The sequence below is a fragment of the Sinohyriopsis cumingii genome, chromosome 13 (assembly GCF_028554795.1).
Source record: "Sinohyriopsis cumingii isolate HCF-2022 chromosome 13, ASM2855479v2, whole genome shotgun sequence".
Lineage (NCBI taxonomy): Eukaryota > Metazoa > Mollusca > Bivalvia > Unionida > Unionidae > Sinohyriopsis > Sinohyriopsis cumingii.
In genome coordinates this window covers 24,115,062-24,133,765 of record NC_142973.1, presented here as the reverse complement: position 1 = coordinate 24,133,765, position 18,704 = coordinate 24,115,062, and the positions used below count along the sequence as shown (strand labels likewise).

The 18,704-nt window shown below is 34.1% G+C and overlaps 1 protein-coding gene across 3 annotated transcripts in view; it reads left to right on the top strand.

Annotated features, from left to right (window-relative positions):
- Positions 1 to 4,969: 4,969 nt before the first annotated feature.
- The window catches only part of LOC149785065 (uncharacterized), a 28,120-nt gene continuing 14,385 nt past the window's right edge, over positions 4,970 to 18,704 (top strand). Inside the window, exons 1-4 of one of the 3 annotated variants that reach the window (XM_089978786.1) lie at positions 4,970 to 5,119; positions 9,478 to 10,328; positions 12,628 to 12,730; positions 18,138 to 18,313. In XM_089978786.1, the coding sequence (XP_089834912.1) occupies positions 9,502 to 10,328; positions 12,628 to 12,730; positions 18,138 to 18,313 (1,106 nt within the window). In that variant the 5' untranslated portion in view covers positions 4,970 to 5,119; positions 9,478 to 9,501. Of the gene's footprint in view, positions 5,158 to 5,265; positions 5,588 to 9,477; positions 10,329 to 12,627; positions 12,731 to 18,137; positions 18,314 to 18,704 lie in introns of those variants that run through there. The other 2 variants (XM_089978787.1, XM_089978788.1) reach the window with 2 other exon arrangements.

Sequence of the window (18,704 nt, the reverse complement as noted above, 5' to 3'; positions counted from 1 at the left end):
ATTCTATAGAACTGGCGTGGTGGTGTCAAGCGTACGCAGGTGGGGAGGGGTGTAAAAAAAGTACGCGTGTGTACGGGGGGGGGGGAGGGTTCGAACTTTGCCAGATTTTTGCGTACGTACTAAATGGATGACCCTCTTACCGACAAAGTCTTACTTTACGATTGAGCAATAGGCTTGACGTATCCTTTGTTTTATTTGGTTGCACCATGTCAGGTTATGATGAAATAAAACCCTAAATAAAACCTCAGTAATGCAATTACTTTGTTGTATCAGTATTTAGAATCATATCATTAGTTTAGTTATGTCAGTATCTAAAATCATGTCATTACTCTACTTGCATCAATATTTAGAAAAATGTCATTACTTTAGCTGTATCAGTATTTAGAATAATGTCATTACGTTAGCTGTATCAATATTTAGAAAAATGTCATTACTTTAGTTGTATCAATATTTAGAATAGTGTCATTACTTTAGCTGTATCAATATTTAGAAAAATGTCATTACTTTAGTTGTATCAATATTTAGAATAATGTCACTACTTTAGCTGTATCAATATTTAGAATAATGTCATTACTTTAGTTGTATCAATATTTAGAATAATGTCACTACTTTAGCTGTATCAGTATTTAGAATAATGTCATTACTTTAGCTGTATCAATATTTAGAATAATGTCATTACTATAGCTGTATCAATATTTAGAATAATGTCACTACTTTAGCTGTATCAGTATTTAGAATAATGTCATTACTTTAGCTGTATCAGTATTTAGAATAATGTCATTACTATAGCTGTATCAATATTTAGAATAATGTCACTACTTTAGCTGTATCAGTTTTAGAATAATGTCATTACTTTAGCTGTATCAATATTTAGAATAATGTCATTACTTTAGCTGTATCAGTATTTAGAATAATGTCACTACTTTAGCTGTATCAGTATTTAGAATAATGTCATTACTTTAGCTGTATCAGTATTTAGAATAATGTCATTACTTTAGCTGTATCAATATTTAGAAAAATGTCATTACTTTAGCTGTATCAATATTTAGAATAATGTCACTACTTTAGCTGTATCAGTATTTAGAATAATGTCATTACTTTAGCTGTATCAATATTTAGAATAATGTCATTACTTTAACTGTATCAGTATTTAGAAAAATGTCACTACTTTAGCTGTATCAGTATTTAGAATAATGTCATTACTTTAGTTGTATCAGTATCTAAAATCATTCATTGTGATGAAATAAATGCAATCAACGTAATTAATTTTGTTTCCAATAAAAACGGGTTAATACAACATAATTTTGAAATCTGTTAACAATTATTAATAACTAAGACCACTCGCAAAGAATTGCCCGTTGCAACTTGTGTCAGAACAAGCCGTCGTTCAACATAGGTAATGCACAATAACTATGAAATATTTTAACAGTTATTAATAAATAAGACGACTCGTAAAGAACCTCACCTTGCAAATTATGTCCGAACAGGCTATCGTTCGACATAGAGGTCAAGTTCACGTACGTATAGACGGGGAGATTAGTAAGACATATGATAAATACCTTAGTGTAGAGTTTAAACCCTTAACCCTAACCCGGTCACGGGTTTGAACTCCGGCCGAGTCATACCAAAGACATAAAATGGTAATAGCTGCTGCCTCGCTTAAGCATTAAGAAGTTAGTGTTAAGACTGGTCGGCCACGATGTCAGGATAATGTGGCTGGGTGAGAGATGATGCTATGAGTATAGATTAAATATTTAGATAATTATTAATTGTAAACATGTTTACTTCAGCTTGATTTAATGATACAGTGTATTCTTACCTTGTAAAGTTCCAGAAAGAAAATTTCCCATTAAGTTCTTATGTCACTTGTTTAGGCTTGAATAAAAAGTAACACCAGAAAGAGTGAAAACAACAAGCTTTTAAAAATACAATAATTTATTTCCCCTGGAAAAAAATTCTGTAAAAATAAAAAAATATGAACTTACGGTTTTATAGAATCAAATCCCAAAAATATCCAAAAATAATCCGATAATAAAATTTTAATAGTCCTAATAACAAAATGTTCTACTGATTTCACGTTCGAATCCCGGCGAAGAATCCAAGATGGAAGACGATGATGTATGTTGCAATCCGTAGTGTTGAAGTCTACAGTTCCTTGTAGAAATAAGAATTATCACTCCAGTTTCTGATAGCTTAATACATTTTTATTTTAAAAAAACTGTCCTTGTTCCACAATATTACATGAGCACACGTATTTTCCAGAAAAATAACAGAATTAATCCTTTTGAATCCAAGTAATTTGAAATAACTCCAAACCAAGTAATCTGAAATAACTCCAAACAGCACAATATAAAACGAACACTTTAACGGCCCAACTTCTACTGATTAATTCTCCAAAACATGGGTTGTATGGGCTTTCTAAAACATAAACAAGGGTCACGTGATCATCTTCTAGAAGTTTATAGAAGCAAGTACTTGTTACACCGCACGTTTACCCAGTGTGACCCTAAAGAAAACCAATCATTTTTACTCTAAGAAATAAAAAAATTAAAAAGTTGTTTATATCTTAAAGACAAGGTCCCATCATGACCTTGGAAACAACCAATCATTTTAAAATAAAATAAAACTTGTTTACAACGGTTGCTACAAATTCTGAAGCAAGGTCAGGATTTAGATCAACACCTGGTGTTTATAAACTAACAGTAAAAGTCAAACTATTTTCAAAAAAGAGTATCATCTCTAGGAATAAATTTACATTACAATATCATGTAATGAAAAATAATTTTAAAAAACCTGACAAACAATTAAATTGAAATAAATATATATTAAATCAGATATAATTAAATCAAATATACATAACAAAGTTGACAGAGATTTCCAGAAAATGGTAATTGCGACCCATATCAAGTGGAAGTCTATATAAAGTTGTTTAGATTAGCATTATTCATTCTTGCCTTAACATCCAAAGTAGAATCAGCCTTATTGTCGTGTTCAGTTTTTAATTTGGGTGGATTTATTTATTCAAATTAGTATTCACTGGGTTTACAAAGTGCTTTCTAATATTCTTAGACTAAATCATTAAGTTGGAATTATAGTGAATTCATACAAGAGCATATTATATTGTCTTGTGATACATCAAAGAACTTAACACATCCACATTCCAGGCCATTGGTACATTAGTACTTTCGAGACTACAGGCACATCAGCACAGTCAGTATTGGAATTTATTTGGAACACCACTGGAGTTCAATTGGAGTTTCATAGATCTTGACTTGTGATAGAACATTTAGGATTGTTTGGGATTTAATTCACAATACCGTAACTTCTTTTTTTAAATTTTCACTTTGTATTCTAATGATATAAACTACTTTAATTTTAGAAAATTTATTTAGTTTCCGCTCTTTTCTGTTACTTAGCTTGAGACCGCTGAGTCGTAATAATTAAAAAATGCATTTTGTCAAGCAATGGGATCACAGTTTGCATAGTACTGATTCATGTATGCATTTATAATAAATATATGTATCAGTGCTTATCCATAATAATTTTTTACATGAATTCACAAGCTGCGATAAAGTTGATATTTAGAAATGACGTTTTAGAATTAAAGACTAATCATACGTAAACCTGTTCTAAAACTTCTGACAACTCTTGGTGGAGTGACTACGTGTTGGTTTTATGTTGTAGACAATAACATTCTCATACTAATCCGAAGTACTAGGAACAGAAACATTCCCCCCATGGGGTCTAAATTTGACGAGTTCGGTAAGTTTTATTTAAGAAAGAGGTCGTTATTCTCTGTAGAAACGTGCCCACCCACCACCCACCCCACCATGTAGGTTGTATACGGAGGTCAATACTCAACATTACACCTGCAAATTACCGATAAATAAGATCAGGCAAAATGACGCTATATTAGAACAGAGCATTGTTAATTTTTTTTTCCAATGATAAACAGTACGTGATACTTTTTCAATCCCTCGATTCTTTATTAATTTTCGCTTAACAACCAAATATTAATTTTTTTGTATATTTTAGTTTAACTTCTTTTTTTGTTGAAATATCATTGAGAAAAACTGTAAACACATCTCAAAACATTGATCCATGAAGCCTTGATGTCCTTAAAATTAAAGATATCTTGTCAATTAACCTGTAAAAATTTTTTTTAATAAATCCTTGCTTGCTGTACTTCTTCATGGGATTGAAGAAAGTTATCAATAATCCCTATAGGACGGGTCCCAGAATGACATTTTTTAGGAGTTGGGAACATAAAACAAGATTTGAACTACAATATGCATAAATGAAAATTTATTAATTTCATTTGCGAATCTTCTTGATAACTATGATTGATTGAAAAATAAACCTAACTACGTGATCTTCTGCAAATTGTAAACATAAACTTCTTTAATGGAAATACGTTGTTCAATGTATAAATTAATGGTGCAAACAGTAGCAAACCGTACAGTTATTTTCCAGTATTGTAATATGAAGTATATAACGTCTCTACACCTTCTTTGCCTGTCTTTCCGTGTCTTTGCATATCTTTGCGGTGTATTCTACACACCAACAGCTATCAGCACATTAATGATATTCATATAGCTCATATTTCTTTAGATGAAACATGTATCAATTACATGAGATTTTCAATAATGTTAAGTCTGAAAACGTCTTGTCGCGCTTCTCCTTTCCTAGTACCCCCCCCCCCCGACTATTAACAAACACTTCTAATTCTTATACATGTATATTTATATTTAATACATTTGGAATTAATTATTTTCGAGTCTTGTCAGATTAATGCTCTCTGTACACTCTTGCCCTCTTTTGCGCGTTTTTCTAAATTTTCAAGGCTGTTCGAAAAACTGAATTAAATAACAATTAAATAATATTCTATCCTATAAAGTTTTTGCACTAATTGCGTTTGACCGTCTTTGCGTATTTTGACCGTCTATGCGATATTTAGTACGATCCTGTTTGCTGTATGCATCCTAGGAACGTTAGCGAAGTACATCGCATGGCAATGGAAGTCAACAAAACCTAAATAGAAGCAAGTCAGCGAAACAAAATAACTCAAACTGGCATATTACAAATGAACGATGGATTGAATATACAAGCACATTGACAGGTGCCTTGGATACAGAATTAGTTTAGAACAAATGGAAGGCATGTCATTGTCTTGCATACTCCCATTTTCGACAGTGTACAAACTTATTTGACCAACTTCAAGTTCAAAAGTTGCGGCGCTTACTTATTAATGGTGTTATGTGGCTGATTTGATTATGATTCGGATCTTCCTCAGCTGTTTCTGCGATACTCTAATATGATCAGTAGCAAATTCTTGCACGTCCACCCACAGTGATAAAAAATAATAAAGTATATGTAGAATTGGTTAGCCCAAGACCTGGGGCTCCCATACATCTAAATTGGTCCCCTCTCATAGCTTAAAAAAGTTGCCCATTGGGCTTGTAAGAAAAAAAAATGTTATCTAATTTTCCAGACAAAACCTTCAACAGTCTGACAAAATGCAGTATTTCATTTCGAAGTTTTTTAAAGACACTGGCGAGTTATTAATATACATCCATTTGTAAACCCTGTAAGTACCTCCAGCTTATGATGACTGTCTGCTTAACTGTATGGCAACCAGTACACTTATGTAAAGAGCACAGCACATGACTGTTTGAATGGGGAACAGCAATATTTATGTTCTTGCTGTTTCATTAGTTACCTGTTATTAGCACTCATCATTTGTGAATAGTAGCACTTTGCCCCATAATCATGCTTTAATTGGGTAATGCATCATTTGCTAAATATATTAAATGGTACATGTGCAGTTCAGGGTTCTCTGGGATGCTGAAATCAGCATAAAAGTATGCAGTTTTATTTTTTAAATTTATTTTCTGTATTGTTTTTGTATTGTTTCTTGTATCTAAATTAGTAATTGAAGTAGAACACTTGATGCCATGAGTAGTCATTGAAAACTGAAAACTGGTCATTGAAAAGTCATTGAATTTCAGTTTTTCTGATGTTTATGTACCTTGTATGACTGAATACATACAATATTAAAATAATCAAACACAAAATTGTATGCATTTAGTCATGTGTTGTCATGTAACTTAGCTCAAAATTTGAAGCTTCTTTGTATGATGTTCTTATTTCATATGCTTTACCCATGGACGTTTCTTAAAAAATTAAATTCATTAAAGCATGTTTTAAATGTGAGTCTTGTTAATTCACCTTGCATTTTTATTTGACTTTTTCATCTCGGAATTCATTACACACAGTCTCTGAATTTTCTTTCTCAGAATTGTCCATTTTCAGAAAATTCCCCTCTCCAAATCATTCATTCTTCAAGATGTCCTTCCCCAAATCATCTATTACTGAATTATCCCTTCTCTGAATTATCTGCCTACAAATTGTCCAGACACCCACTCTACCAGTTAAGTAAGAAGAGTGATGTGATTTTGATTTTTAACGTAGCTTTAACAATTTTTCAGTCGTTTCGCTACGATGTCTGCAGTGTGGCAGTTTATACATGTAGTGATGTCTAGCACTGGGGCATCATGCCACAGACATGTAGCATGATGTCCCACCCAGTCACATTATCCTGACACCAGGTTGACCAGTCCTAACACTAACCTTTTAATGCTGAACGCCAAGCGAGGCAGCTGTTAGTACCATTTTTGTAAGTCTCTGGTATGACTTGGCCGGGGATCGAACCCACGACCTCCCACATCCGAGGCAGATGCTCTAACCACTAGGCCACCGGAGCGGTTAAAGTAAGAAGTAAATCAGTTTAGGGAGTTTTCATTACATTGATAGATTTTCAGTTTTTCATGCAAAATTTCATTGTCTATAAGATCAAAAATCTTCATGAAAACCAGTCATAATGATACACTTGAACAATAAGATAATGCATTTGTTAAAGTAGAATTCAGGATGCTTATGTTGGCATGATACTGTGTTGTTTAAGCATTCAGTATATACATGATGCTGTTTACTATGAGTACAGTGTTTGAATGCAAGACTACTGGTATGCTCTCAGAGTGAATACCCAGCAAAAAATACACATCAGATATTTGAGTGAAATTAAAAAAGCTTAACCAGTTAGCTTTTCTTGTGTGGTTTTATATGAAGGAATGTATTGAAATTTCCATAAATGTGTAGTATGTTGCAGGAAAATTCATTTGCCAGCTAAGAACATATTGGGATTACTTATTGTCTGTTTTTTGTCTGTTAGCACAAGTTTGTTTTCACTTCTCCTCCTGAACTACGTGGAGAATTGTGATTAAAATGTATAGGCACATTCATTCCATGGTCTAGTTGCTCCAGAATGAAATGGTGCTATTGCTGTTACATCAGTTATCGACCGCTCTGAGGCCTAGTGGTTAGAGTATCCGCCTCGGATGCATGAGGTTGCGGGTTCAATCCCCAGCCGAGTCATACGAAAGACTTACAAAAATGGTACTAACAGCTGCCTCGCTTAACGCCCAGCATTAAGAGGTTAGTTTTAGGACTGGTCAGCCTGGTGTCAGGATAATGTGACTGGGTGGGACATCATGCTACATGTCTGAGGCATGATGCCCCAGTGCTAGACATCACTATAAACTGCCACACTGCAGACATCGTAGCGATGCGACTGAAAAATTATTAAAGCTACGTAAAAAATCTAAATCACACACACACATATACATCAGCTATCACTATTTCTGAATGGATGGTTGTGTTTTCACTGTAAGGTTTTTTGTAATGTCTAGTTGGTCCTAAATGAAGAGGTGCTCTGGGCAGCTGAGTGTTCAAAAACATGTGCCTTTACTGATCACTACCATCTCACTGCTATCTGCAAGGTTTTGTGTCTCTGGCTTGGTCATTGTGGGTATGTGAGAAAGCTTGCCAGTAGCTTCTTGTGGGTTGATGATTCTTCCTGGGTTCTTTCTTCAACAGATCTGCTGGCTGCCATATATATCCTATCGTGTGCTGTAAAATGGCTTTAAACCTGAAAAAAGCATAAACCTAAATGAAGATGGAGCCATTATGACTTCCAATATGGTTGACATGGCAACCATCTTGAAAATCTTGTTATTACTATGATTTTTTAAAAGAAAGATATATCAGCATGGGTTTTCACCAGAAGACTTATGTCTAGTTGGTCCTAAATGAAAATGGTATTGATCCAACCTCAAAATATGGTCACCAGACCATCTTGAAAAAGTTATCACTTCTAAAATCTAACATTCACCAACCATGGTCCACATGAATAGATATCTGTGTCTTAATATTTGACACATCTTTATGCATTTTAATTTGAATTATCTTCCAAATTTTAAAATTTGACATGGGACAGTTTACAAAACGGTTGTGCTACCTGGCATAGGTAAATAATTCTTAGGCCAAAAAGAAAATATGTATGTTGAAATAAATTCCTGAAATTGATTTGTGCATCTAACTGAGCCAGTTTTGACCAGTACTTGAAGTGCTTAGTACATTATATATATACTAATCAATAAAATATATATAATGTTTTTATAAAAAAGAAATCTACCTACTTACCCCAATTTTAAAACCAGTGAGATAAGAAATGCACATATTGGCGGTGGGTGGGGGTATTAAATTGAAAGGTTCATATTTTGCTAATTATGCACTCTTGTGTTATTTGGGCTTCAGTGATTCTTATTTAAAAAATATACTATACAGACTTGTGTAATTTGTGTTTTGGTGATTCTTATTAAAATGCTGATTTCCCATTTGAATGATTAATAATAAATTTAATAAGTTCACCTTTGCCACTTTGTTTTATAATTTGACCTTGCCTTGAATATGAGAAAGTTATTTGTAAAACAAAGTGATGAAGAACAGCTTGTTGGTCTTACAATTGTAAATTGAATCATGATATTTATTTGACAAACTTGAGGCTATTATTTTTCTTGAATTGCAGATTCCTAACTTTAATAGTGCTCTTGGCTTTGTACAACTCAGATGATAGCTATGGTGTATTCATATGTTAGAAGTTAAGTCAATATCACCAATTAGTTATCTTGCAGCACTCACCATTATGTAAAACTAACTTCATTGCATATAGAAACAGGTGGCATGTGATTGTAATTTTTGGTTAAAAAATTCTTTAAGTTCTTAGAAATTGAGTTGAAATTTTTTAATCTGTATTTTTCATAATTCTGGGGTCTGGTTCATGGGTGTGCAATTTCTTACTATGCCTGCCACAAGATAGATGCATTAATGCAGTGGTTCCCAAGCTGTGGTGTGCAGATCACTGGGGGCTCCTTTGGGGGTTATTCCAAGGAGTATGTATTTTCTTGTTTAACAAAACCTAAAACTACAAGTATTAGTATGTGGGGGCCCATGAAATTTGTTGAATTTAAGAAGGGTTCCTTATACTAAAATGGCTGGGAACCACTGCCATAATGCATATAAATTTACGTTGTTTTGAGAAGTTCAGTCCTATAAAATACACATTTTCTTATTTTTCAGATATCATTGATTGAGGCAGGAATCATGGCATCTTTAGAGAGAGAAGTGGAAACAAGATTTTTCATTGCAAAATGTACCAACATCCAATCGTTGAAGAAATGTGTGGACACATGTGAATGGGCTTGCAGAGATCGGGATAAGCCACCCCACCCTAAAGATATCCTTAATGAAGCCTTCAGCAGTGGCAAAGTCACTCTTATCTTTAGTGTCAATAATTGTCATGGATGGCATGGATATGTAGAAATGATTGGTCCACCTACAGAAAAACAGGCAGTCGAAAATTGTGTTACGTCAAAATCAATAAGTGATCAACCACTGAGAGACAATGAAGGTCACGTACCCATTGACATTATTTCCTTTACAACAGAATCAAACTTTCTGAGAAGTGACGCTGTTTCTTTACCTTTAGAGGAGCTAATCCAAACAAAAACACACATACAAGATCCTAAAAATATAAATTGTGACAAATTTTCAGTACAGAAAAGTCATTGGTATTATTTTCCTGTTACGTGGAAAATTAATTTTATTCATGAATTTGGAGAACAATGTTTACCATCAAAAGAAACTGATAACCTTGTTACTGTAGATGGTACTCCTATAAATAAAGCTCGGAATTGGCAAGAAGTTTCACCAGACATAGCACAGAAGATGTGCCGTTTAATAGACAATCATTATAAATTTCTATGTGATAAAAGAGACCTCAAACTGCAGCAGAGTTTGGAGAAGAAACCTGATCCTTTTTACAGGGTTCAGTCAGGGGAAGTTCAGGAACAAATGTGGAAGAAAGTTGTGGACAAAGTGGAGAGGGAGCTTGGGAAAGTTCACCTTGCCTGCCCATTTGGCAGCCAGAGGTTAACCAACCATTTACGTCTGACTTTTCCTTAATATATGTACCTTTATTATTTGTGTCTTTGATAGTATCATTGCTCATTTGTTGTATGTTGAAAGCATGTATAAATGGCATCTTTAAGAAAAGAATTATAAAGTATTTTATACTGTTTTAGTGCATGCATATCTGTAAGGTACCCATTAGCTAGTATTTCCACTCACAGCCATGACTTGATACGTTGTGAAATACATATGGATGGAGAGAAATGAGGAAAAGCGTGTTATTACTGAATATGGAAGAAAAATGAAGAAGAAACGATACTAAAACTTATATGTATTCCAATTATATTTTCATTCAGATGAAATTTGTCTTCAAATTTAAATCCTTATGAAAGTATGTCTAATTTTGTTCATGCCTGCAATTAATCCCTACGAACAACATGATTCTAAAATGCTGAAACTATTGCTTGATGTGCAATTACAAATGAAACACTGTCTATATGTACTAATTACCACAGATCACTGATGCTCACACTTTGTTGAAATTTGGACAAAACTAAATCAACCAGGTCAGCTGGCACATGTTTGTTGGGTAAATAATCCTGAACTTGTTGAAGTAAACAAACCCTGTATTCTTAAATGCTTGGGTTATTTGGTTTGATCGTTTGCACATTTTCACATTAACCTGGTAAAGTATGGACATAAACATTTGTGAATATGAAATGTTATCTGTTAAATTTAGCATCAAAATTTGCAGTAATTGTGGGTAATTTTAAAGCTGCTTTGATGTAATTTTGCTGATGTCCAGAATTACATTTTTGATACTGTGTACATAACCTGTGTTCAAATGAGGACAAAATTTTGTATTTGGGATTTAAATTTCAAAGCATTTGTACAATGCAGATTGTCAGTATACTGGTTCCAATGACACATTTGCAGCAATACAGTTACAATTAATGTCTTTCAGTTCTTGAATACAGACATGTTGTTCCCTAATTGAATTTATATATTGTGTTATGCATATCTATATTATTTGTAACTCTTGGTACATGGCTGTAAATAGTACAAAATATCTTTAGTTAAATTTTGCCTACATGACCTGAATCTGTTAAAAGCATAGTATTCCATAGGATCTGTAAATAGATACATATGTATTGATGGTTATTAATAATAATCTTAATAATAAGACTTAAATGGCACTGGCTTAATTTCTCAGTGACTGATGGGAATTCAACATTTCTAGAATAATTCTGTAACTTCCTATAAGTTGGGCATGGTTACATGAATAGGCCAAATCGATGCAAAGTGAGTAGTGTATTCTGTCACATGGGGTCTATTGTGAAATATAGTCACAATATATGATGTATATTAGGATAGAATTGAACAATCAATTCCATTCCGAAGTTTGGAGTCCTTCACACTTATTGTGTTCCTATTGTATGTCTGCAGACATGTTTTATGTTGTGCTTATATATTATTCTTGAGAAAAACATTTGTTTGGACTGTTCAGTAGAAATAGAAAGTGCTCATTATTTGAACCGCTCCAGTGGCCTAAGTGGTTGGAGTGTCTGCCTCAGATGCAAGAGGTAGTGGGTTTGAATGCTGGCTGAGTCATACCAAAGACTTACAAAAAATGGTACTAGCAGCTGCCTTGATTAGCACTCAGCATTAAGAGGTTAGTGTTAGGACTGTTTCGGTCTGATGTCCGGATAATGTGACTGGGTGGACATGATAGTACTTGTCTGCAGCATGATGCCCCAGTGCTCGACATATATAAATTGCTACAATGCAGACATCATAGTGATTTGACTGAAAAATTGTTAAAGCTATGTTAAAAATCCAAATCACACACACACACACACACTCATTATTTGGACCATAATAATATTCTGAGACTAATATAAATTATTTAAAGGAATTCTGGACAATGCTTTGTTGACAATGTCACAGTTCTTGGACCAGTATATTTTCTGGTTTGAAATTTACAAGGAACTTTTCATTTAGGATTTCATAGACCTTTATAAGGACTAGTTTAGATTCTCTTCATAATACTGCAAGTTCCTCTCACATTTTCATTTATAACTTTGATAACTAAATTGTTTGTTGAGTTTTAGAAAACTTGTTGTTTTTGCTTTTTTTCTGTTAATTAGTTTGAGACCATAGAATAGCTATAACTGTTAAAGAAACATTGGAGTGAGCGTCTCTCCTGATGTTCTCTGTGTGTATGTGTGTGTGTGTGTGTGTGAGAGAGAGAGAGAGAGAGAGAGAGATTCAGTGTGAATAGCAAGCTGAATTTACTACTTATGGAATTTTTCTTTGCAGGTACAACTTGCACAAAGCAGAGAGTGATACTGATATGTTTATTGTATACCAGGCCAATACAAAGGATCTTTTGGGTTTTGATCCACCAAAGCATACAGTAAAGGTAAATTACTTTACATCAGACTGATTCAAAGATTTTCTTCTGTCTCAATCAAGTTCTAGAGATTGTACGATCGGAGTGTTTTGTCAGTTTTGTTGGAAACTAAGGACAGTGTTTATTGTTTGAAAAGTATCATTACCAGCAATTAACTGCATTTTCATTGTAAATTAAAAAAACAATATTCAATCAGTGGAAAAGATGTTTTTGAAAAGTTTAGTAATTTTCAGAAGTCTGTTGTGGTAGGATATATTATTTAGACATGCAACCAGATTTATTTACCTGGCATACAATATTTACCTGGCATACAATATTTATAGGTTGCTGCATTTGTATGGGAAAATGTAAACGAGTTCTTCGGATGGAATATTGCACAACCTTGGGAGTGCAGTATATCCATCTGACAAAACAAGTTCATATTTTCCCATACAAATGCAGTAACCTTTTTATTATATGCTCATTTTTCTTATTCTTACTAGGCTAATTATATAAATAAAATGCACTACAAGAAACAAAGTCACAGAAAATATGCCGTATTCCAAACTAAATACACGAGCGCAGATTTATCATTATACAATATTATTAATGTGTACATAACTCCGCTCAGATAAATTTGAACTTATTTGCATGCTAGATATAACTTTTGAAAAAAAATGGCATTTTGGTCTACTTAAAATTGAAATTTGGAGTCATATTATGAATGAATGCGCATTGCAACAACTTTTCCATTTGATCTGGAATCAATAGATTTTGGTATTTTTGTCGATTCTATGAAATTTCATGATTATGGACTCGATTCATCTGAGCATATTCTACATGAAATACATCGGATTGAAATAGTGAAGGAGAAGCATGTTGACATCGCAAGTGTGTTTCTGTTCTGCCATTGAGTATTTGAAATCATAATATGGGGAAAATATTAAGTCTTTCAATTGCAATTATCAAAAAGACGCTATGGAATTTAATGTTTATTTCATTTTGAGTGCAGTAAGGAGGATGTAATTGCACTTGGAATATAGTTGAAATTACAGTACAATTTTGAAATGTGTAATCAAACTTGAGAACCCATGACATGGCTCATGTAATTCGGATTTGCAGAACTAAGAAAGGAAATTCAGGATGTAAAAATGTAAGTATATTTTTTGCCATTCTCATTACCAGCTAGAGAAGACAGATTATGTTTTTTCCTTGTATGTTATTTGTAGGTACCCAGCCAATTTATGAAATCTGGCATCTCCCACCTAAATCTGAAACATTGGATCAAAAAAGTTTATGCAGAATGTAGCAAAGCAGCTGGTATGTGGCAGTCCATAAAACCTCTGCTTTAGTTCATTCAGAAACAAATGTAATCAACCAAAACGTAAACTGCCTACTATGTGAGTGTACATGATTTGTTTACAAAAAGTGCTGGCCATCTGCGACTCCATTGTTTGTTTACAACACAAAGTAGTTCCTTTATGAGTGTAATATGAAGTCGCGCACGAGTTCAGTATTGTAAGATACTGAACAATTTTGACAATGGAAAGCTAATGGAGAAAAAATGAGCATATAAAAATTACCAGATATACAATATTTACCTGGCATACAGTATTTACCAGGCATGCAATATTTACTAGGCATACAGTATTTACCAGGCGTACCAGGCATACAATATTTACCAGGCATACAGTATTTACCAGGTATATGGTATTTACCTAGCTTACAGTATTTACCAGGCATACAATATTTACCTGGTATACAGTATTTACCAGATATACAATATTTAATTGGCATACAATATCTACCTGGCATACAGTATTTACCAGATATACAATATTTAATTGGCATACAGTATCTACCTGGCATACAGTATTTACCAGATATACAATATTTACCATGCATACAGTATTTACCATGCATACAATATTTACCTGGCATACAGTATTACCTGGCATACAGTATTTACCAGACATAAAGTATTTACCTGGCATACACAGAGGTCTTGGAAACGCATAATCGTGCATATTTGGACACGTTATTTTTATCTAGGACACAAAAAATCACTTAGGCAGGAGTCCTGTGTACACACACAATAGCTGGGCAGCAAATTCAAAGACTTGCAGCTCCTGCTTCAATCATCTGCAGAGTCGGAAAATATGTTGATGAATTGATCATTTAGCTGTGCTGATATTTACAATGACAGATCTCAGTGGCTGTAAGACCCTCAGATGTATAAGAGTACATCAAAAGAACATGACCCAAATAGCTGGGCAGCAAGTTTAAAGACATACTAGCTGCTGAGTGGTGGGAAAATGTGCTGGTATTGACAGTGACTGAATTCTGAGGCAGGAAGACCCAGAGATGTACATGTGGTCATATTTAAGTGAACAACTTTAGCTTTCATTATCTTGTTCATTTCCTTGTGTAGCTGAATAAGTAGTGCATATGACCTCAAAATTAAGACATGCCAAGACTTAGACAAAATGCTGTTTGTAAATTTGGATAACTATTTTGTGGTTAAAGGGCACATTGGCAAAGATTGTAATGAGATTCAGAAGACTGCTAAAGTTGCTAGAATTGATAGATTAAATGGAACAGCAGCCAAGTTTAAGAAAGTGTGTCATGTCTGAGCTTATTGTTTGGAGTAGGGCCTTTCCTTGAATTGACAAAATTCAGTCTGACTCTAATGGACATACAAGAGCTATATGTCAGTGGTGTAAAGAATTTGGAAAATTAAACTCATTGACAACCACTGATTCTTCTCGTATGGACATTTAGCTACATCAGGTATACCCAATATGCTTATTGGAGGGGATTGCAACTTTGCTAGTTGTTAATTCCTAGTGAGACCTTGATACAATATTTATTTGGCATACAGTATTTACCAGGAGTAAAATATTTACCTTGGATACAGTATTCACCAGGCATACTGTATTTATCTTGCATACACTATTTCTGTCAACTAACCAAACATTTTGTCATATCACCTTTGCAAATATTATTATGGGTCATATCCATACATCTTTTCATCTGTTCACATCTGGTTCAGCTACTTCAGTAGCATGAACTTTAAATATACTGTACATATTGGTGGGGGTGGTGGTGCTCAGAGTTAATACAATATGAAACAAGGATGAGTAGATGGCACTCCAACTATCCCCCCCCCCTTCCAATCAAAGAGGACAAAGTAGGGTCCTGAATCATATTTTTACAGGTACATGTAATATGAACACTTCATTGTGACTTCAACTCCCTCTACACCAATTAATGGAGAGTGATTTTGTTTTAGATGAGGCTAAGTATATAGTTTTTAACTCCAAATGCAGGTGTACATGTTGGGTATCGTATTGTGTACCACGGTCATCACTGAAATACCAATTGTACAAAAATTAATAGCCATTTAACAAGAAGCATGTACTGTAACAGAAACCTATCCTTAGATGAAAATGTGTCACATACCGTAGGACTGAATACCATCTAAAAACTAGAACATTGTACAACACAGTTACTTGTGCTTAGTTTTATTTTGACGAGTTTATCTTCAGAAGGTTTTGGAATCTTTTAACGTTTGTATTTTTAAAACCTTTTCAAGATCTTTGTATATTCTTTAGATAAATTACATAATTACACCTAATTAGTTTTGCACAGTGAGGAAACCCAGACTACATTTTCTCACCAGTTTCACCGTAAATTTAACAAATCCAAATATCTTGATAATTATAGGGGGACATAGGTACACACTAATTCTTCTTGGGACACAGGTACACACTAATTCCCCTTGGGACATCGGTACACACAAATTCCCCTTGGGACATAGGTACCTACAAATTCCCTTTGGGACATAGGTACATACAGATTCTCTTTGATAGCTCAACCAATCTGGAAGGGTTTTTCTTTCTTCATTTTTTTGTGTGTCTCTAGCATCATAGTCCCTAAATTAATAGTAGAACCAGGACCACAACTACGATTAATTTTTTCATTACATGTATATATGATTATAAATTGGGGATCTCAAAAAATTCCAAGTCAGTATTCACCAGCTAAGTCCATTGAGACAGGTATGGGCACATGGTTTTTTGTCATTTGCATGATATGCATTGGTCTCTCCATGTGAAGAAAGTGCATACCAGTATATGGCTATATGGTGGGATTCTATATAGTCTGTTATGATCCAGGACCCAAGTTCCTGGGGTAAGTGTAGATCCAGGGGCCAAAGTCAGTTGCATATCTGAATTTGTCTTTTTATACCCAGTAAGTGTATACGTAGTTATAGGGTGGGGATTTCAATACTTTCTCAGCTGTGATTGAGTGGTCAGTGTTGTAAGTGTGACAACCAAAGCACCTGAAAAGAAACAAATTTGTTTTGAACTAGCGGGTATGTACATGTACATGCAAAAGTACACCTTCCCAAATTTTACCCTCAGGGAGTGTGCACATCTACAGACCATTCTTAATTATATTTCAGACCTGCACACTCTTACACTTTTGCTGTAAGTCTTACAAAAATTACCCTTAAAATACAGATTACGGCATACAAGCATAAACTATGGAAAATGATAGTTGCCAAAAAATCCAGATAATCGATTTATCCATGTTTGATATGGATCCGGGTTTCATATTAGGATTAGTGAAGTCAGTAAGGAAACCAGACTAATTTTACAGTAGCACCCTACATGCTGCACCTATTTGTTCATGCAAAGCATCTGCATGATCAAACTGTTGATTATTAAAAAAAATTGAAATTGCGTCCAGAAAGCAATGCATGATTAAGACAAATTGGGGAAAAATGCTTCTAAACAGTGTTAAAAATTAACACAGAAGAATAAAAAGGAGTATTCAGATTCTTGTGAATAAAAGCTAGAAAGGAAACAATTTCATTTATTGGACATCATGTGCCAGTTTGAGTATGTCTCGTGGGAGATATGATTGCCGTCATCATCTGAAATGGAAAAAGACTTCCCAAGAATTAAATCAAGTTGAGAGATAGCAATAAGCCATTGAGTTGCATAGGGTTTGGAACTAAAGTTTGTGCAACTGTACTAGTCTAGTGGTAAATAAAGTCTGTGTGTACTTTACAAACTTTTCAGTTGAACATAATGTTTATCATCACTGCATTGACCATTTAATTGTGTTTTCCAGCTGTACAATAGTAGATATTGATATTTTGTTACACCTTACTGAAAACTGGTCAATCTTACGGAAAAAAATAAACTGCCTTACTGAGACGGACTCATCAGGGTTGGCAGGTCTGATATCCCAAGGTTTGAATCTTTATTTGAATGTATATAGGTCATTGCACAACATTTTGTGCACATCCAGATGGGCAGCATCATATAATTTCCACATTTCCTTCTCAAAGCACTGTACAAAAAAAATTTATTGTCTATTAAATATATAGTTGGAGTCTTGAATGTACAACTTCCTTGCACTTCAGAATTCTGACCATGAGGAGTGTGATTACACTATCCATGAGGTGCATCGCTACTGTGAGCTGATCCTTAATGGCGACCCCAGATGTGTGGAGACACTCTTCCTACACCCAGCTTCTCTTGTACAGACTTCACGAGAGTGGAAGAATCTAGTGGCCAAAAGAATGCTTTTCCTGAACATGTAAATGTGCACATACCTGTAGGCTTTAGGCTTCAAGTTTTTATGCCCCCATCCCACTGCTTGCAGCAGGGTCATCTTAATTTAGTTGTCTGTCCATCTGTGTGTCAATCGTGAGAAGCTTGTTAGAAAGATTGCACTCAGTGTAGACAAATTATATTCGGCAAGCATAGTTGTATTCACATGTAGATGATTTGATTAGATTTTCAGACCATTACAGCATTTTTTTAATATACAATTTTTTAACTTTATGAATTAATTGACATAAATCTTGCTATCACATTATGAAAAACCACTTGATGTAGACAAATCATATTTGATAGGCTTATTTTGATTTATATGTAGAAGACCTGATTAAAATTTCATCCATTGTAGCAATTTTTTTCAATTTTGT